Source organism: Suricata suricatta, chromosome 3 (genome assembly GCF_006229205.1).
Source record: "Suricata suricatta isolate VVHF042 chromosome 3, meerkat_22Aug2017_6uvM2_HiC, whole genome shotgun sequence".
Taxonomy (NCBI): Eukaryota; Metazoa; Chordata; class Mammalia; order Carnivora; family Herpestidae; genus Suricata; species Suricata suricatta.
Genome location: NC_043702.1, coordinates 165,874,766 through 165,895,414, shown reverse-complemented (window position 1 = coordinate 165,895,414; position 20,649 = coordinate 165,874,766). Strand labels below are relative to the sequence as shown.

Here is a 20,649-nt window from a genome sequence, read left to right as displayed (position 1 = left end):
ACAGAGGGGCCCGCGGACCTCCAGGAAGGTCAAGAAGACACGCAGTGGGGACATGCCCAGGTGACATTAGGCTGACCCCCCCCCAGAGCAAGGGGGAGCGGGCCGCCGAGTCGCCCCGTCGGCTCTAGGAGCCCGCGTTCACACGGATCCAAGACGGCACAGGCCTCGTGAGCACACACTCCAGTGAATCGACAGACACTTAGGAAATGCTAATTAAACAAATTTTTATGAACTATTACTACAAAGAACTTCAAGAAGGGAGATAAAGTTAATGATCTTTTAGTAAACATTTTTAGTGTAACAGTCTTTGCGACCAGATATTTTAAAAAACCAAGCTTATAAACACCATTGCTCTGTATTCAGCTGGTGTACACTAAAAACAGGGTAATAAATGGAAATACACGTTCTAGCATTTCCACAGGAAATGTTCATATTTCTCAGGACACTCTAAATCATTGAGCAGTTACGCGCTACGTTAACTAGAACACAGGTATTCTTTATTGCACATTTCAAGGTTGTCAGAAGGCTCTAGCTTATGAGGTGGTATTTATTTAGGGAGAGAAATGGTATTTTTCAATTGTTTGGCTCAAAAATGCACACTGCCAGGGCAGCTTAGTTCTAAAAACAAACCTTTTAAAATAAACTTTTGGATTTTGAAGCCAATGAAATCCTTTATGTCACGAATGTGCCCACTCTCTCTGACTGCACGGCGGTCACAGTTACGGGCTCTGTTTTAAAGCCTGTGAGCAGTCCCGGCTGCCGCTCTGGGAGGCGGGCGCGGGCTCGTCTCCGGAGCCGGAAGGCAGGAAGTCTCTTGCAGCAGGCGGAGGCGGATAATCCTGGGGGCCGTGGGGTGGGGGCGGTAGTCGGGCACCGGGAATAAAGTACTCTCTTGGGCCAAGAGAGCCTAAAGGTCTAAAAGGCGTGTGTCCTGGTAAAAATTCTCGGGGGTCCAGAGGCAGGTCCCGTTTCCCAGGTGGAATGCCCGGTGCGTATTCTCTTAAGCCTAGTGGTGGGCGGAAGCCAGGACCTGGAAAAGGTCAAGTCACATAAATGCATGAGTCTAGGCACGTGAGCCTAATTCCTCACAACTCTAGAGGTCGGTGCAGAACCCCCACTTCACAGATGAGGCACAGGGAGGGGGGTCAGAGGCTGACGGCTGGCTAGCCAGCCAGGAGACAGGCAGGATTTGAATGTGGCTCGATCTAGCTTGTGTGCCTTCTGTCCCACAGTTCTGCTGTCTTTATGTCACAGCAAGACGACAGGGTGCAGTAAGGGCTTCACTGCAACAAAGAAACGTGATCAAGGAAAACCCCACCGTCTGCTCCTGTGTCCAAACTTCAGGCAGGAGCTCAGCATGGACCTAGCGTGCCTTCAGAACCCCGGTGCCTGCCCTACCTGGGAAAGGCCTTCTGGCCGCCCCCTAACGCGATGCTACCTTCTCTTAGAGCGGACACTGCCCTCCTGATTCCCAGCGTGGGGAGTGAAGGTTCAGAGGGGGGAGTTCTATCCATCTGTGAAAGTTGGCTTTCTAGAAATCTCTCTTGTCTACAAGAGATTAACTACCACCCGTCTCCGTAGAGGGGGGTTGTACAGCCCCTCCCCCATGTGTCCAAAAACATGTATTCCACTTGCTTTGCCCTTTCAGTAGATGGGCCTGTAAAAGTCACTACTAAAATTTCAACAAGGAACAGACAGAAAAGATGAAGTACCCTCTACAAGTCAATTACTACCATTCAATCATCATACCGAATGGCGGAGGCAGTGGCCGAGGCCCAAAAGGCCCGCAGAGCTGAGGCGGGGGTCCGTACCGAGTGGGGGGCGGGAGAGGGCCTCCCACGGGTGAGCTCATGAGGGGCACCCCTGGGAAAGGAGGCGGCCCTTTTGCAGCCATAGGAACCTGCAGAGCAGAAGCAATTAAAGTTCTGGAAGACATGGGTACAACACACAAAAACCAACACCAATAAAAGCTGAGACCCAACAAAGCAGAGGTCAGGTACCGGTCCAAAGGGCAACCCGTGTGACAAAGCTTTACCCCTCCGGCCTCCCTGCCACCTCCCAGCAGCCCAGGCAGGTGACAGGGACAGCCCAGGAGCAACCATCTTCCCGGGCCTATTCCTGCTGTAACGGGGCGGGCGAGGGGACAGCAGGAGGACCTCAGAAGGACGCCCAGAGGGGACTGCTGACGACGAAATCCTACCACACCCACCATCAGTTGTTCCTAGGGCTCCCTTCCTCCCCACCCCCGCCCCACGTCCTTCCCTTGGCCACAACAAAGCATTACTTCCACCCTAAGCACGGACAGAACAAGGGGCAATGAACCATCCACGTTCTACATGTGTGACCACAGCCCCCGTTCAGAGTGCCTTGGAGTTTGTGTATTATCTCTAACCAGCAGATCTCTCAATCTCCAAGTATGAACATCCTGTTTTAAATAGGAGGGAACAGACACAGAGTATTTTGCTGACGACCACACAGCACGCAAGAAACCAAGAAGGCAATTCAGGATCATGTCTCTGCACCCCACCCTCACCCTGCACCTCTGCACCTCCCTAACCTAATAAAGGGGCCTCCACTCTCTGAAGTCTACCCCAGCAGGGTTTCAGGTCTTCTCCAAGCTGCCTGTGGATAAACAGACCTCAAGAGATGCATGTCCCTGAGTCCAGCATGGAAACCTAGACGCGTTTTCCAACAGCAGCGACGCTCCCCGTCCAGGGAGGCAGCGGCAGGCGGAGCTGCCACATGTCCCTTCATCAGCCATACTGCTCTGCTTTCTCGCTAGAGATGCCGACTTTCCTACGGGAGACTCGGTGGAAATTCTAAACAATCACGCATGCTCTGATTTCTGCGAGGGCCACGCGGCTCTGGTAGAGAGCACGCGAGTGTGAACGTAGCCGAGGGGAGCTGCCGGGAACCCGCGAGACAGGGAAGGACGGATTCCGGCTGGCGGGGATTTCACCTGCGGCTAACGCTCTTCCCTTCCCAGTCTGGGATTTCAGATCACTCAAACCCGCGTCTGCCTAGTATCCAGCCGGGGATGTTCGTAAGTAGCACGCTTGCCGTGGTGTGAATTCTACATAATACACAGAACCCCTCTCCTCTGCCTCACACCACTGCGCACGGCAGCACACACACGGCAGAGCCGGGGCGAGGGCTCTGCGCGGGCTTTAGTTCGTTACCAGAGACGTTTACACAGGTGAGCAGCCTAACCAAAACAGGAAAAAGGAAAAGCCAACCAAGCAGTCCAACTTCAGCAACACTTTCAAGTCAAAGCAACGGCAAGCTCCGTACTGGCCATGCAGTTTAACGCAGAGCAGGTTAGTGTCGTGCGCGTCACGACCTGTCCAGAAATACCCAGAAGCTCCATTCCGTCCTCAACCTCCAAGTACTTACTACTGCTGACTGCTCAGCCACAGGTGGAATGCTGGGAGCTGAGGGGCCTTCGGGGTCTTGGGAAACAGTTTGCTTTTTAAAAAAATGAGACAGTACAGATATAACAGACACACAGATGGAGTACACAGAGCGAGGCTTATAGAGGTTCAACGTGTCCTGACATACCTAATTACCACTCCGAACGCCTGCACCACTTACCTTGCCGTCCTCCGTCCCCTTAGCCGGGGAGGAGCTTCTCGAGCCGCTGTTCATCATGGGAGCCACGCCAGGTCCTGGATCTGCTGAGGGCCAGAGAACGGACTTAGATCTACCCTGATGTACTGCGCCCTGACGAAGAGGGAGAAATCCTTGGATTTTGGACTCCGAACACACTCAGATCCCTTACCCGAGGCAGAGGGTTTCCCGGACGCCTCAGATGACCATCGGGGACGCGGTGGAGGCCCATCCACCGATCCTTGAGAGAGAAAGAACAGAGCGCTTGTACGGGGGTTTCAGAACAAAGAGACCAGATGTGGAGGAGTCGGGGTCCAACTCTACCTAGAAAGCAACACTAAAAACGGGTCTCCTGATACATACGTGGGGAACCCCAAACTTACTCGCAGACTTAAATACAACAAACTGTTTAACATGTGAGAAAACCTGCACGCGAGCGGCAACGGGCAGGTGCTTCAGGCGACGGGCCTGATGTGGCTGGACAGACGGATGTTTCCCAGTCTGTGTAATCTCACTTCCGTGTCTCACCAGGTGTTACTGACGTGTTGGTAGGAAACAGGCTACAGCCTGATACGTTAATGAGAAACAGATGTATGCTGCGTCAATTTTCAAGTCTCTTACAGTCACTTTTATAATGCTCAAGCGAGGAGCCCCATGGAGATTTAAAGACAGAGGCTTATACTTTGCGGTAAAAAATTAAAAAGAAAAAATGATATTTACCATCACATATTCTGTATTTTAGATATTTATGTATTTATATGTCACACTAAGGTTAATAAATGCTTTCTGTTCTAAAGCAGACCTAACAGACACATTAAGAATTCTTTTCTCTATACCAACAGACCCCAATTCTAGAACGCTTGCATTAGAATTCTCAAATAAAAAGTGGGGGGAACCTCTGGCAACAGTGCACCACAAGGTAAACTGTGAATGCTCACCGAATTCGCTTCTAGGCATGTCTCTTCGGCTGAGGGTTGCGGAGAGCGGTCTGGCGGGCGGGTCGGCCGTCGGGGGCGGGGAGCATTCCCCCCCACTCACCGGAGAGGGACCGAAAGAGCCGTTCTGGCTCAGAGGACCTGACGAGGACAGTGCCCTGTCACCACTCGGACGCAACCTTTCTTTACTAAGTTCTTGGGATTGCTTCTAGGGCATCGTAACTAAGACACGCAGAAATAAAATAGAATTTCTATACATTTTGACCAAAACCTCGATTGCTGCCCTTTGAAAGCACTGCTACCTCTCCACGGGGGGTTCTGGGTGCTGGGTCTTCCCGGCCGCGGCTTCACGATCACAGGCTCTTCCTGAAGCATTGCCATCTTCTGGGTTAATTCCAATAACCTGGGATGCGGGGGAGATGGACTTAAATGCAAGACACCAAATTCCCGATTAGACAACCCAGAAGCACAGCCTTTACTGTCCCTAGAATGCACTGGAAAAACATGCGAAGTCACGTACTTGTGTCTCAAGTTGGCGGCTTCCCTCTTCTCCTCTGCTATCGCTCTCTCTGCAGCGCGAGCCTTGAGCTGTTGGAGAAAACAAGGTCCGGGTCAGTTGTGGCCACACACCAAACAACAGAAAGAAAAAACAAATCTTACCCAGTTATCATGAGCTTTCTTCTCATGAGTAGCAATCTGAAAAAGACAACACACCAACAGATACGTCTGGGGACTTGCGGTCCCAGGCACCAGGCAGCCCACCGGGCACCGGACTCCTGCGGCTGTCGGGCGGCACGGCCATTACCTGGTTTTTGAATGAGCGCTCGGTTTTCTGTAATTCGTCCTCCATTTCTTGAATTCTGCGCCTGAGAATCACACTTGCTTTTATTAAAGTGCAACTAAAGAAACGTTTCAACAGACTCCCCCACCCCTCTAACACCCGCCCTCCTGCAGGCTCCGCCCTCGCGGAACCGGCACTCCTCTCCCCACGGTCTGGTGCCTGCAGCTTCTGCGTGGGTGCACGGTGAGCTCCCGGGCTGTTCTTCAGTGTTCTCAGGCAATCCTGCTCTAGGATTTCCCCCCTCAAGCTCTGCCCGCATTAACTGCAGCCACAGAAAACCTCCCAGAGCTGTCACTCCCGGGTCTATCAAATGGCACGCTCACTTTAATGATTTCTGCATCACTACAGCAAACAGCTTTCCTAAAACAATTGCTCCAACACACCAAACTCCCCGGAACTGCTGGTGCAAACCAAGTTCCCTGACAGTCTTGCCAGCGCTGGGTATAGAGAAATGTCAGTGTTAACGTGGCTCTTTTACTTTGTTAATGTCAACTTTATTTTCTCTCATGTGAATTAACTGTATCCACACCCTCTGACCGTTTCTGTGCTAATTTTGTTCTACACAACATAACGTGTTTTTTTAAGAAGTCAACAGTAGTTTCCCCAGTCGCTGACCCCTCTGTTGAAGCTGAACTCACTTGTACGTTTTTACTTCCTCTGCAGCCAAAAGCGCCTTTTCATCCGCAGCCGACAGCCGCTGCTCTCGGTCTTGCCGCTCAAACTCCTCCTGACTCAGTTTCCTAAGACAAAATCGGTCGTCAGTGGAAAGTGTTTCTGTCTCCCCAGCAGGCTGAATGCCTCTAAGCAAATGTCACCTCCCTCCTCTCTAAAACACGCAGCAGCCGCAAAGTCAGGAGGGAATTCAAACCTGTCATTCAAGGATAAAAACCAATCCCCTGCATTCTCTAACGTCTCGTAATTCTCCACTCACTAGGAAAGAAATGTCAAAAACTCAACATGCCCAGGGGCGAGCTCCTTGGGCTTTACACGGTGAAAGCTGGCTTCGCACGGAAGGCCCGGGCTAGTCCACCTCACACACGTCAGCTTACGGTAAAGTACGGGATCATTACTTCTCTTATTTCCACCACAGAAAGATCTAGAATTACTTCTCTTATTTCCACCACAGAAGGACTGCTTCTCAATCCAAGATGGGAACCACAGTACGGGAAGTCAGCCAAAGAAAGCCTTTTAGAACCCGCCTTCTAACCTGGGCAATTAACCACAGAACATTCCCACACTTCAGATATGGGACCCCTACCCCTATTTCAATGGAATTGTGGTTTGAGAAAAATCTCAGAATTGGTGATGTCTAGTGAATAAAACAGAAAAAGAATCCCAGATGTTGTGAAATCAGGACATTACCTACTGGAAAACTGGTTTTAACCCAATTAACTTTCAAGTTCAAGATATCAATCTACTATAAACTAAACTGCAATGCTAGCAATATTTAAAGGTTTAAAAATGCTGTTCTCAGGGTGCCGGGGTGGCTCACTCAGTTAAGCATCTTAACTTCAGCTCTGGCCATGATCTCATGATTTTTGAGTTCAAGCCTTGCTTCGGGTAAGCCCCACTTCTCTCTCCCTCTTGCTCACTTGCGCCTTCTCTTTCTCAAAAAAACAAACAAACAAAAAAAATATATATACACATATAAATGCTATTCTCATTACCCTTGTACATCTTTGCCCAAAAGATTCAAAAGACACTTAACTCGAAACTTAAATTTCTGTGAATCAGAAGCAAAATGAGAAGAGCTATAGTTAAAAGGTTTAATAACAGGAAAGGGAAAAGAGGTTTATGTATTCTTTTATAACCGCCCACTTAATACTCAGCAAAGTATCTTATGAGTGGCTGTAAAATACTGGTTGCATAGTAAGATGCTAAGACAAAAGTATGAGCAAACTCTCTGTGCACTAACAGAGCTCACAGTTTAATGTGTAAACGATGCACATAAGGAGAGAAAAGTCCCTGCATCTGGCTTAGGAAGAGATGTGAGAAAACGGAATCTTGAGGGAAAGATCAGTATTTTTTCCAGTAACGAAGAAGCTGGTCTGAAAATACGGAGAACAATTAGAACACTGGACAAAAACATAAAGAATGTGCCTGAAGGAAGGCATCAGAGAGTTAACATATTAGCTAACAAGTGAAAAAATGAGGCCAAGAACCAGGAGAAAAAGGAATCTCAGAATTATAAGAAAGCCTGGTATCTGAAGGCACCTTTCCCCCAAGTTCATTCCAGGCATTGAAGACAACAGAGAGCTAAGGAGACTGAGCAGAGCTTTCAAAAGACCCTGGGTTCAAAGAAAAATAAACTGTAGTTCAAGGTCGCCAATGAGTGGGGGCCCCCTAAAGGCCTACAGTTTGGGTTGAGACTCGAAAGAGCTATGCAGTGTCCTTTGAAGGGATGAGGCCATTTCTGAAGGATCTGACTTGCCGACTGAGTGAAGTAATAACCACGTGCTGGAAATACGCTCTCATCTTTTCTGTCGGAGAATCACATCATCCCAGTCCTCTCATTATCCTACACTGTTTCTGCCTCTCAGTCAAAACTGACCAGGCCGTCCACAAGACACTGTGAGCAAAATCTAAGCAACAAGAGGGCGGACCCATCAGGTAGCCACATACTGGAATCATTACACACACGTCAAAATAATTACGATGGCATACAAATTCAAGAAAGTAAGTCAAAATTACGGACTTTAGCAGAACAGAAACTCTAAAACTGATATGAAGAACCGAATGAGTGATTTCAGCAGCCGATCTGACACGCAAAGTGAGATGTCAGCACCCGGGAGACAGGGCAAGTAAAACCCAATCCAGGATGAAGCAAATTCCAGCAAGCATGTAGGGGACACGGGAGAGAATAAAAAGCAGTGTAGATGGAATCTGAAGAGAGAATGGGGCAGAATCAGTACACCAGGACCCCCAAACCAAGAGGTGCCGGCGGCCCCGAGCAGCAGAGATGGACACGGGATGGGGGAGAGCGGGAAGCAGGTGACACGAACACCCACACCTGCTCACCTCCAGCAAAGCTGCCGGAGAGCCAGAAGGAATGACTGAGGGCCACGAGAGCAGGGGTGAGGCGCACGGACAAGGAAAACAGGCCTGACCCTGGACTCCTCACATAGATCATAAAAGCAGCAAGTACCTGGTGGTTCCTACAGTGATGACGTGAAACAGTGGTGCACCCAAGGGGGGGCGGGGCCTAATGGAGACATGTTCACATGGAGACACACCAATCAAATCTGCCACTAAGGGCCGTCCTTCAGGCAGAATGCACATGACCCCCCAGGAAAGACCACAGGTGTGCAGACAAGGAACTACAGGAACAACGAACATGGGCCAGAAAGCACCGCCACGAGACTAGAGAGACAGGCAGGGAAAGTGGGGACAGGCGAGGAGCCAGGGACTGGCAGGGAACGGGACAGGGGCCTCGATGAACACAGGCTTTGGGACGGAGAGCAGGGTACAAACCGGGCATGGTGACTCAGTGCGTGCAGGACGAACAGAGGGAAACGGTGCCACAACGACTCTCCTCAAGAAACACTACTGCTGCTTAGGACGGTCGGATTACTTGTGGTGGCAGATCAGCGCTCTTTACAAAAGCAATGTAACGAGAAGCAAGTCTCTGGAACAGGCCAGGTGCTTAGAGGGCTGGCCTGAACGAAATCTGGAAATTCTAAACTGACTGTGTGGCGAGCCAAGAATCAGAGAAAACATCGGGGGTACGCTTCCATGTGTAATGGGGTCAGGCAAAAGCAGCTGGAGCTTAAATTTCCAAGACGCAGTGTGCCCAGCAGGATGGGCCTTCTCAGAGGCCCCAGACCCGCCGGAGTAAAGCAGGGGGCATGGCCACACAGCGCCCGCCGCAGACACGCTCTCTTGAGAGAACGCGGGTATTTTTGTGGAGCAGACACCGTAAAATGAAGTGCAGAAGCACAGAAGCATACCTAAGCACACAAACCAATCTGGTGCTTCCAGATTTAAGGCTCCAAACGTCCTTGCCGTAATCACCGGTGTGCAGTTTAATCTGAGCGTCTGACTACACTAAGTCCAAAACACAGGATGCCGGCCTGTAACTAAGCACTCCTTCCGGAGCATTAATTCCAGTAACATCACATCCTCCGAACCACTCAGGATTCTGAGAGGCTAGACTACGAGGTGGCAGACCACACACAAATCGAGATTACTTGAACGCCACACAAGAGGAAAGCGAAGCTCACAGTGGAGCCACGGTGGAGAGCGGGCAGCGGGTCCTCACGGCAGGCACGGCCGTGACCGCCGGCCCCGGGCACCAGGCACGCCACAATTTCTGGCGACTGATTGGAATGGAAAGAAAAATGCACATTAGGGGAAACGAGAAAAAGATAACGACAAATCTAATAATGGATGGGAAAAGCCCACAAATACAGTTTACAAAAGACAGACTTTTGTCTGGGCGAGCGAGGCAGGGGCGCCTTACTTCTGCAGAGCCGACTCCTTCTGCTGGTACAGCTCGTTCAGAATCTCCACCTTCTGCCTCAGGGTCTGGCATTCGCCTTCCAGGCCGGCTTTGGCTGACTGCAGCGAACTGCGCTCATCTTCCAATCTCTTTATCTGCTCTGTGAAGGATAAAACAGTCGGGCTGTGTGCACGCACGGGGCTTGCACACTGCGGGGAGGCAAGGAGGCGAGAGCGGGTATGGAACACAGCCCTTTCTGCTGAGGAAGCGGCCTACCTTCCAGGTTGCATTTAGTAGACATCGAGGCCCTAAGCTTAAACTGTAGAAGTTTTAGATCCTCTTCAACTACTGATATTGCAGTTTGTGTCTAAAAATTCCAAGAGAGAGACAGGATCTTACAAGCGGGGCACAGTGAGAACCCACAGGCACTCCTGGCACTCCACAAAGAAGCTCATACCCGAGAAACGTCCATCATCTGCTTAATTTGAGTTTTCATCTTCTCACTCCGGTCACCTAAAATATAAAATGCTTTAATCGCTTGTTCCTCCTTTGCTTTTTAACGATATTTTCTTGACTTCTCCAAAACAAAACAATCACAATGTTCAAACATTCAAAGGAAAACCAAATTAACCGATAAACCAATGAGGCTCCATGACTTTTAGGAGCACTGCAGACTTAGACTACAGAAGTGAATTCCCAGTTTGCACCAGAAAAATGGTATCTGTGCCGGACTCCCACAAGAAGGGAGTGTGAACGAGAGCTCTGCTCTCTCACGTCAGGGGTCTTACTGTCTTGTTTAATCTACTCATTTGTTTTCAAAGAGAGGAGTGTGTGCAGGCGCACACGCACGCCCATGTGCACGCACGCACACACACACACACACACACGTGGAGGAGAAGCAGAGAGAAAGAGGGGCAGAGAGGGGGGGAGACACTATTAGCGTAGAGCCTGATGCGGGGCTCAATCTCACAAACTGTAAGATCATAACCTGAGCCAAAATCAAGACCTGGATGCTTGGGGGGATAGCTCAGTGGTAGAGCATCTGACTGCAAGAGCTGGACACTTAACCATCTGAGCCACTCAGGCTCCCCTCAGGTGTCTCATTCAGAAAGACTTACTCTCCTGTTCTCCCCTTGGATCTGCTACCAGGTGCTGAAAACAACCACTATGCAAGCAGTATCAATCAGACACATCAGAAACACGGCTACCCTTTAGCTCCGCTCTCTCTCCAGGCCTGAAGTATACTGTGCCCCCCACCTCAGTGCTCCTAAAACTGGTTGTGGGCCTTAAGACCGAAAAGCTACACAGATGATGGGCATTCAGTTCAAACGTCAACTCTGCAGCGCCGAGACAGAGACAGACTTCTGCTCAGGAGCGCTCAGCTCGCGGGGGGGGGGGGAGTCACGACGAGGCGACTCTCACTGCAGGGCACACGGCAGCCTCCGCGGAAGGGAAACGCAGAGTCCCTGCTCACGGCGCCTCCACCGTGACAGCACGCCCAGCCGCCCCGCTCTGCCCGATGGATGCAGGCGTGTGCCCAAGTCCAGCGATTTGCGTCTACGCCTCTAACACTGCCGAGGAAGTCACTCAGCCGGGAAGAACAGCAGTGTACTTAAAGCCGGGAACACAAAAAGAGGTCCAACCTCCCTGAAACCGGCCTTACCTCCCACTTCTCCATTTGCAATTTCATCCACATCATTTCCTCCTTTATTCTGACCCTCAGATTCAGATTCACAATCTAACCGATTCAACTGTGTAATGCAATTAGTCAAAGCCTAGAAAAAAAGGAAAGGGGTATTAGAGCCTCTCAATTAAGCAGATTTCATGGCAGTTCATGAGAAGCATGTATTCAAGAGAATAAACTTACGTTAATATTATCATCTTTGTGAGTAAGAGCTACTTCCAAATTTTTCTGAGACTTCTCAAATGATTTAATTTGCTCACTGAGCTCAGCATGTGATTTACTCCAATCTTTGATTTCTTGCTGCAACTGAAATGTTAAAACAATGAATTTCCAAAGACAAGGGCTTTTGCACCGGACACGTCAGGACCATGTTGAGTGACACAGGGAAGCAGGGGGCCGTGCTACTCTTCAGCCTGTCACTGTGGACTGAGGCCTTGGTGAAGGGAGAGGGGACAGCGGCTCCTACCCTCAGCTGCAGTGGGAACATGAGAGCTGTCCAGGAAGTCGATCCAGTTTACTGTAACCTTCCAAAAACTGCAGCCAATTCAAGTAACTCACTTCAGTGTGAACCCAGGAGCACATGTCACTGTCTCCCATGTCCACACTCCAGGCCATGTAACCTTCGCTTCGTCAGTGAAGCAGTTACTTGCTCAAAGGAGGGTTATAAATACCAAATTCTTTGGTCAAGGAGCAAATCCATCATCCCCCCTGAGGCTATTCAAGCTAGTAACTGGTTGGGATCTGACACGGCAAAGACTAAACCCTCTGAGAGCTGTAAGAAATTGCAGGGAACAGAAAGTCCAGAACAGATGGAGGACACATACATCAATTCAACTGTAGGAGCACAGCTTAAACTGCAGGTCTAAGAATAGAATTCTGCATACATATTTCATTTCCTTAAAAACAGATCTGAGAACAGATATTTGAGGTAAAAATACTCGGTCCCCTCAACCATATCATTTAGGATGTTAAACTTTTCTTTACCTGCTCTTTCTTCTTCTTAAGCCTAGCATTTTCTTCTTGAACCCGATGGCATTCAGACTTCACCTTCTCTTCGCTAAGTTTAGCCTCATTAAGAGCAATCTGAACCTAATGCAAAACACTCCTATTAGTGAATTCATTCCAAAGGGGGGTGGGGTGGGGTGTGTTATACTTTCCCAAATAGATATCATACAGTTTTCATTTATTGCATATTCTAACAAAAACCAAATGTTTGCTCACCAAAAACTAAGGTACCCTATTAATATCCTGCAGAAATCACAGACAGCTTTACCTCTGAAAATTCGGAGGCATTCACTGAAATAACATCCTTCAACTTCTCAATAGACTTCTTGTTTTCCAGAATCTGCCATGTGGAAAAAGAACACAAAAAATGTGGTAGGATTTTAGTAGAAGAATGGGCTGTATGCTAACCAGATGAACATCAGTCCAGGGCCACTCCCTACTTATCAGGTAAAAGCAGGTGATTCGATTTCAGCTGAGAACAAAAGTCAAGAAGGTAAAGAGGTAAGAAAAGAAGAAAATAATCAGAGCTCCATCACACGCCACCCACAACCTTCCTGGCTGTGAGGTAACATAGTAGATGCCTAGACCAAAAAGGTAAGAAGGAAAAAAGAAAAAAAAAAACCTTTCATGTAATCCAGTTCAAATCAATGTTTTTTCCTATTGGTGGGGGGGGGGGGAGCCCTAAGGTCCCTTTAAAACTTCTCCTGGGGCACCTGAGTGGCTCGGTCAGTTAAGCATCTGACTTCGGCTCAGGTTATGATCTTGTGGTTCTTGAGTTTGACCCCCACATCAGGCTCTGTGCTGACAGTTCAACCTGGATTCTCTGTCTCCCTCTCTCTCTGCCCCTCCCCTGCTCACGTTCTCTTTCTCTCTCAAAAATAAACATTAAAAAATAAATTAAAAATCCTCTGGACTGAACTGAAAAATGGTTGGACTTGAGGCAGAATACATAAATCTCACAGAATTCCAAAAAATTCGTGAAGAGACTGCCTCCGCAAGGAGGTGGCACACACTCTCCAGTCATTCAGCCGGGGGCTGCGTGGAATCCCTTCCTTCTGAAGAGAACAGCAGAGTGGGGACCGAGAAACTCAGAGTGCAGAATGGTGGCAAGCCGCACACGGGAACCCCGAGACACCTGTCTCTTGTTCTCAAACTGTTCTAAAAGAGATCCTTTTAAAAAGGATCGTACCCAACAACAAAAAAAGTACTAGAACCGTTAGACTGGGCTACGGTTTTTTAGTGGTTCCACAGGTTTCAGAGGGCAGAGCCGAACAATACCACATTTATCCAGGGCTAAGAACACGAATATTTTTTAGAAACATGAAAATAAATACCTGTGGTACTAGCACTTAAGACTCTATGAAGACGGATGGATGCGGGTCCAACTCCCCTGACTCCCACTCCTCTCTTAGCTGAAGCATGGGGAAATGCAGAGTTTAATTCACCCCCCCACAGGCAGTTCGAAAGCAAAATGGCAGTAATGCTTTGCAGCAAACTCTTACCAAGTCCTGATTCTTTGCATTCTGTTCTCTCTCGGATTCTAACATAACACGCAGATTTTTAGCTGTGTCACCCAGAATTTCATTCGTTTCTTCAAGTTTCTTGATTTTATCCTATTAATAGACATTAAGATTAATCATAATTACTCATTATTCTTTCTTTTGTTTTTAGAATGTGATCTCAAAAAGAGAAGGGATTTTTACCTTGAATTTAACTGCTTCATCCGACAGAATCATATTCTGTTTCTTGGTTTCCTGAACATGTTTCTTGGACTCCTTGATCTATATAAAATACAGCACTCAGAATCCAGAAATATAAATCACAGTGCTATCAAAATGTATATCTGAGTAGGTGACCCCGTACAGAAGAAAGCAATACTTTATACATAGGATACATAGGATCATTACTTCCAATTTTAACGGTGTGTAGGAAGTAATGAAATTTTAAGATAACCATAATAACTGAACTATAATATAGGAAGAAATAATCCAAGCTGGAATCATGAAGAAATACACTGAAATACTGAAAGAATAATTATACCTTCTGTTCATAATTTGACAACTTTTGTACAAGTTCTGCATTTTCTTTCATGATATTCTTCAACTTCTCAGAAATCTGCTGTTCAGTGACTAAAAGGGAGAGGAAATCCATAAGGTTACTGTGATCACTAAGTAAAACTGAATTACCAACGTATCAGCACTATGTTCTCTAGCACTATGACAGAAAAGGACTCCTTAACATGACTATTATGCCTTTGAAAAAGCAACCTGTAGTTCATAGCAATAAGGATATAAAACTATTACTAAAATTTAAGAAAAATATGATAAGGACCCTTATTTCAATGAGAAATTCCAATTTAAGTTTATTTCAAAGATAAAAAATAGAATAAAATATTTCAGCTTGATAACCTTCCCTTCATGAAGTACCTTTCTCCTTAGAGAACATCATCATTTTGAATGTATGTCATTTTCAAAAACAAAGAGACAAAAAATACAAGCATACAGAATTACACATCTAGTCTTCACATTACCTACTTCAGTAAACATACACCGTGTCCCTAAGCCACTAGCACAGGGGCATAGCTCCCATGTGACACGTCTGCGTTAAACCAACAGAGCCAATCTGCCCCAAATCAGATTAATCCTCTGCTTCCTAATCCCACAATTTGTTCCACCTCATCTCCAAACTCATTTGGTGCTATCACCAACTACTCTGTCATCCAAGCTAGCAACCTGGGTCAGTAAAATGTTCAGGAGTGAATAAGTCAGACATCAGACGCCATTGTTACTTCTCACTTACATAAAACTCAGATCAAACACCAATACTGAGGGAGGAGTACAAATAACAAAATGAGCCTAAATATTTACCTTGATATACTCTATCCTTTACCTAGAAGAAAAATAAAAATTTGATGTCAAAACATTAATAGAAATATTACAGTATTATATAATATCACAGAAATAGTATATACAAGAGTCAAATCATAACTAAGTGAAAAATTCGTAACCGTTTGGTTCACAGTAATAATCCATAGGATTAAAAGTAACAAAAGATTAAAAAGCATTTCAGATCTAATGAGTAGCGATACTTCACAGTTTCTGATAGATAAAAGCACTAAAGTGAATACCTCATTTTGCAACTAAAGGTATTTTTATCTATTAAAAGAGCATCAATCTTACTAAGCACTTACCATTAATAGTGGAAATGGGTATTTTCATGTTACATAACTAATGCTTCTATTACCAGAAATCCTTTATTTGACAACACCGAGTAGCCAGAAAGAGGTCTTAAGAAACAATGATCAAAGAGACTCTCAGCAAACAAAATTACAGGCATAATCTTTGTACTAAGATACGTCTCTTTCTCTTACCAGAAAACATCTTTGAAATCCTATTAACAGCTGGCAAATGGATGGGGCGTCTGGGTGGCTCAGTCAGCAGAGCACCCAACTCTGGTTCAGGTCATGATTTCACGGGTCCTGAGTTTGAGGCCCGCATTGGGCTCTGTGCTGTCAGCAGAGCCTGCTTTGGGTCCTTTGCCCCTCCCCTCTCTTTGCCCCTCCCCCACTTGCAAGTGCTCTCTCAAAAATGAATAAACCTTAAAAAAAAAAAAAAAGAAAAGAGTTGGCAATTGGCCGAATTTTGAGATCTAATAAGCTAGGTCATGTGATTTTCCTAAACCCTTACGCACAGTGATCATCAACCTAAAAAGGAAAGAAGACTGCTCGAAGAAACTGCTCAAACAAGAGAAATGACACCTAACCTCTCAATCATCTCTAAAGACAGCACTGAATTATAGGATTATAAAATCTAAGCAATACTTACTTTTTAAAAAATTCTATCACTGAATGTCTTCATAACCCACTCTCAAAAGTTACAAAATGGCGATGATACCTGAATCCGTCCATAAATCATCCGTGATATCTTATTATTACAGTACTTAACATCACTTCTACTAACGTTGTTATAGGAACGCACTCAGAGCGCCCTGTTTAATGTCGCAGCCTTGCGAATGAGAGACGAAGCTGCTTCTGCCCTCTTTCCCCCAGATCAGGAGGCGACAGGAAGAAGCAAGAATCAAGCAAGCAAGAGCAGGGACCAAAGTTCCAAAGTCAAACACTGAGGTTGAGAAGCAGCCTTTTCCCTGTCCACACATCCTTTCTATGCTCCCTTTCTCCTTCATCTGAGGAAAAGCCCCATGAGGTCAGAGGACTCTTCACAGGAATCCAGGCAAAATGACCTTTCTTTTTAAGTGACTTTACCGTCACTTGTGCAACAAGAGAAAGTTTATGAGCAATACATCATTTATCAGTCTGATAAAACTAAGCAACAAGAAGAATACTTAATTTTAAGAAGATGCACATCCCATGCTTTTGGCTACTTTAACTGTTATGCTTGAACTGAAACTGAAAGCTCATTCACACAAAATGATTTTTTTCTCCAATTACATAACTCTGAAACAAAATAAAATATAGTCACGAATACGAATACATATGAGTGTGCACACATAGATAAGCACAGGAGACCAGTTCTGCACAGACTGTAAGGAATAAAAATTTTAGTGTTTCCCTGGATACTACATAATCTGTATTTCTAAATAAAAAGATATTTTATGAGCACAACACATGACCAAATTGGAAAATCTGTGAAACAGATAGATGGAAAAACTGAAAAATTACCTAGTGTCCTAAATGTAAATATGTTTTACTATTTTGTTTTGTAGCATTTTTTGGTTTATACATATATTTATGTAATATATATGTATCTACACTTTACTGTTTTGACTTCTTTTTTCTACTTAAATTGTGAGCATTTTCTGGGCTCCAGTGTCTTTGAAATACATACATTTAAAGAGTTACCTGGTATCCCGTCATATGCATGCACAAGAATAATTCCCCTATTGTGGATCACTTAGTTCGTACGGAATTTTCACTCTATTAATAAACAGTGTTCCGCCGAACACCCTCACACATGATTTTTTAATGCATGATCAGTTATTTCTTCAGGACAGATTCTAAGACATGGTATTACACTATAATAAAAGGACATAACGTTTTAAAGGATTCTGATACATAGTATTTAAGTACTTTTCAAGATGGCTGTAAGGGTTCCCAATTCTATTATAAATGTATACTGGCGCCTGGGTGGCTCAGTCAGTGGAGCATCCGACTTCAGTTCAGGTCATGATCTCGTGGTTTGTGAGTCTGAGCCCCGTGTCAGGCTCTTTGCTGACCGCTCAGAGCCTGGAGCCTGCTTCAGATTCTGTCTCCCACTCTCTCTGTCCCTCCTCCTCTCTCTCTCAAAAGTAAACATTAAAAAACCAAAGTTTAAAAAGAAAAAGAAATGTATAGAGATGCCCAAGTAGGTACACATACACTTAATCTTTACACTTTTACCTAAGATTCAAAAACTTAAGTTTTCCCATTAAGATTATACACAGGTTGTCTAAATCTTTACCAACAAAGATTACATCAAATTATTTCACAATTTTGTGCTCACAAATTTGTGTTTATGTTAGTAACTGAAAAAGAAACAAAAGGGCCAGTGATTATAAAATATCCTTTGTCTTGATGAATCAAGGCAGAAGTTTAATTTACTCACAGCGAGAACAGTTCTCCAGAAGAAAATGGCAAATGAAACAAGTCCCAAGAAGGCAGTGATAAGCACAGGCTTCCACGGCAATCCATAAAAATCAGGCCCAGGCTGAACATCATTGGGCAGTGTAGCAACTAACTGAAACAGAAATATTAGAAATAACAAGAAACCATGAAGAAATTTACAACAGAGCGGTCACAAAGAAATCACCCACAGAAATTCTAAAGGATCCTCCATCACAAAACCTCTCCATAAACAATTTTCAATAAAGATAGGATACCAGCAGCCTAGTTCTTGTTAGGCTTGAAGTGTTTTTGAACACCGTGCAGCTAGATGTCTTTAAGCTCAACATGTATTTCTACTTTACAATAGGTCTTACCACACTTTGTTGCCTAAGGCATGTCCCGAATCTCTCTGGATCATACCTTCCCCTTAGCTAATTTTTATGAGTTAAAAAGCCACATGAAACAAAAAACTGAACACCCTAGAGAAATAATCACCTTTTGTGGCTGCAAATAAAACCAACATGATAACAAATAACACAAATGATACCCATTTCCTCTAGGATTTTAAATCTTAATTCTCTTCTACTCTTTTATGAAACCACATGCTGAGTAAGCTCAGATAGCTCCTGACAACTGGTCTACACTGCTCTGAATTTAACTATCTTCTACATAACCCAATGGCTTTATTTTAAATGCTTCCTGGAATGCAACTGTATTAAGCACCTGCCGGCTTCTACACTTTCATCGCCCTCTACGAATACACAAGTATCTATCGTACCGGCCCCGTTCCCCAACAGGGCCGGGCGTCACTGGAAAAGGACCCGAAGCGATCGGGACCGCATAGGAGAAAATAACAGAGTGCCCGGTACCATCTAAGTAGTCGATAACAAACGCATTAAGTGACGAAACCTCAGACAGGCTCCCCCGGACCTCTCTATGCGGCACTGCAGCGCCCTGCCTACCTCGGGCCTGACCCCGCTCCGTTCCTCCCTCGCCCGGTCTACCCGCCGGCCAGAGCTGGGGTCCCTCCCCGGGAGAGGGGGTCTGTCTTCACCTCCAGTAGCTTGGCTAGGAGGGCTGCGTAGAGCACCGACAGGGGTCCCAGAAGTTCCGGGTCCCCCGGGGAAGCGGGGACAGAAGGCACAGTGGCAGGAACTGAATCCATCATGTGGGGATGGCTGAGCAGAGGTGACGTTTACCGTGAAGAACACTGGGTGCCCCCTCTTCCACCACTTCCTCCTTCCGAACGGAGCCGGCTGAGGAGGCGGGCACTGGGAGTGAACTTCGCCTTCCCCAGCCGCGGGCACTTTTCCCCAGTGCCTCCGGGAACAAACGTCATCATACGCTGCCCGAGAGGACGTAAGGGCGCGCCTAGAGGCCCGGCCGCAGTGGGCGGGACCGAGCGAGCAGACCTGCGCAGAAGACACCGAGGGAGGCGCTGCGGACCGGGGAGACCGCGCGACTTAAGGGGGGGCTACAAGGAGGAGCACGGGTGGGGGACAGACCCGCCCCCCACGCCCCTCAGCGCCGGCCTTCGGTCGCTGCGTGCAAGGACCGCAGGCACCTGTCCTGCCGCCCACGCGAGAGAGCAGGCGGGACTGGGACCAGGTGCCCCGCTCAGCTTCTTGCCCTCCTACTCCACAGGCTCGCGCTCGCACTCTTGCCGATGCCCCGTAACGCTGCTTCTAAGGAGCTACAGCATTACACACCCACACCGTGCGACAGGGTTCAGTTCTGGGTTTTGTATTTTACAGTGCTGTACCTTGTGGGAAAGGGCGAGGATTATGCATAAACACCCTCTAAAATTTGAATAAAGTGGGGACATTTAACCTGGCGGGAAAATGATGTTTGCAAATCCTTAAAGGTAGGTCTTCAAGTTTAACATAAAGTCAATTCGGAAGAACAATCAGGAAAATCTTGAAAACGAAGGGCACTGGAGGTGGGGTGGGAGGAGAGGGGAAGGTAGCCTCTGCATTTAAAATAGTAAGTAAAGTACTGAGCCAAAAATCCAGTTTATGGAACAGAATAGAAAATCCAAAAATAGACCCAACTGCATTGAAAACTTGGGATATAAGTCAGTTTGGGGAAAAGAGTCTTTTTAATAAGTGGCATTAGCATAACTAAATAAACCATATGGAAAATGATAAAATTGGATTTTTTTTCATAAGCATAAATTACAAATGATCAGACACCTGAATGTAAAAAAAATGAAAACAAGTACTAGGAAAAGCATGGGTGAATTTCTCAATGTATTATGAATGAGCAAAACCTTTCCAATTATGTCTCAAAATCCAAGAGATGTGCAAACAACTACTTTAAAAAATGTGTCTAGCTCCCACACGCAAAAGATGCAAAACAAGCGAAGTTTGAAAATGACAACCTGAGAAAAAATATTTGCAACCAAAGAGACAAAGGGTTAATGTTCTGAAAATATAAATAACTGTACAGATAGAGAAAACAGCCAGCAAACCTAAACAAAAATGGGCTGAAAAATTGAACAAACAGTTCTTGGGAAAAGACGGAACAGCTCACAAGCATATG

The 20,649-nt window shown here is 46.3% G+C and overlaps 1 protein-coding gene across 10 annotated transcripts in view; it reads right to left on the bottom strand.

The window, feature by feature from the left end:
• Window positions 1-207: 207 nt before the first annotated feature.
• The window catches only part of MIA3 (MIA SH3 domain ER export factor 3), a 52,035-nt gene continuing 31,593 nt past the window's right edge, over window positions 208-20,649 (bottom strand). Inside the window, exons 1-24 of one of the 10 annotated variants that reach the window (XM_029935685.1) lie at window positions 19,163-19,442; window positions 18,110-18,241; window positions 15,377-15,398; window positions 14,550-14,638; window positions 14,213-14,290; window positions 14,012-14,122; window positions 12,778-12,849; window positions 12,489-12,593; window positions 11,688-11,810; window positions 11,484-11,595; window positions 10,278-10,333; window positions 10,097-10,187; window positions 9,842-9,980; window positions 6,021-6,122; window positions 5,347-5,407; window positions 5,202-5,237; window positions 5,062-5,129; window positions 4,844-4,944; window positions 4,545-4,682; window positions 3,779-3,847; window positions 3,592-3,671; window positions 3,394-3,465; window positions 1,750-1,900; window positions 208-1,030 (exon numbers count right to left, since the gene is read on the bottom strand). In XM_029935685.1, coding sequence (XP_029791545.1) covers window positions 720-1,030; window positions 1,750-1,900; window positions 3,394-3,465; window positions 3,592-3,671; window positions 3,779-3,847; window positions 4,545-4,682; window positions 4,844-4,944; window positions 5,062-5,129; window positions 5,202-5,237; window positions 5,347-5,407; window positions 6,021-6,122; window positions 9,842-9,980; window positions 10,097-10,187; window positions 10,278-10,333; window positions 11,484-11,595; window positions 11,688-11,810; window positions 12,489-12,593; window positions 12,778-12,849; window positions 14,012-14,122; window positions 14,213-14,290; window positions 14,550-14,638; window positions 15,377-15,398; window positions 18,110-18,241; window positions 19,163-19,276 — 2,433 coding nt within the window. In that variant the 5' untranslated portion in view covers window positions 19,277-19,442 and the 3' untranslated portion in view covers window positions 208-719. Of the gene's footprint in view, window positions 1,031-1,749; window positions 1,901-3,393; window positions 3,466-3,591; window positions 3,675-3,778; window positions 3,848-4,544; window positions 4,683-4,843; window positions 4,945-5,061; window positions 5,130-5,201; window positions 5,238-5,346; window positions 5,408-6,020; window positions 6,123-9,841; window positions 9,981-10,096; window positions 10,188-10,277; window positions 10,334-11,483; window positions 11,596-11,687; window positions 11,811-12,488; window positions 12,594-12,777; window positions 12,850-14,011; window positions 14,123-14,212; window positions 14,291-14,549; window positions 14,639-15,376; window positions 15,399-18,109; window positions 18,242-19,162; window positions 19,443-20,649 lie in introns of those variants that run through there. The other 9 variants (XM_029935677.1, XM_029935678.1, XM_029935679.1 and 6 more) reach the window with 9 other exon arrangements.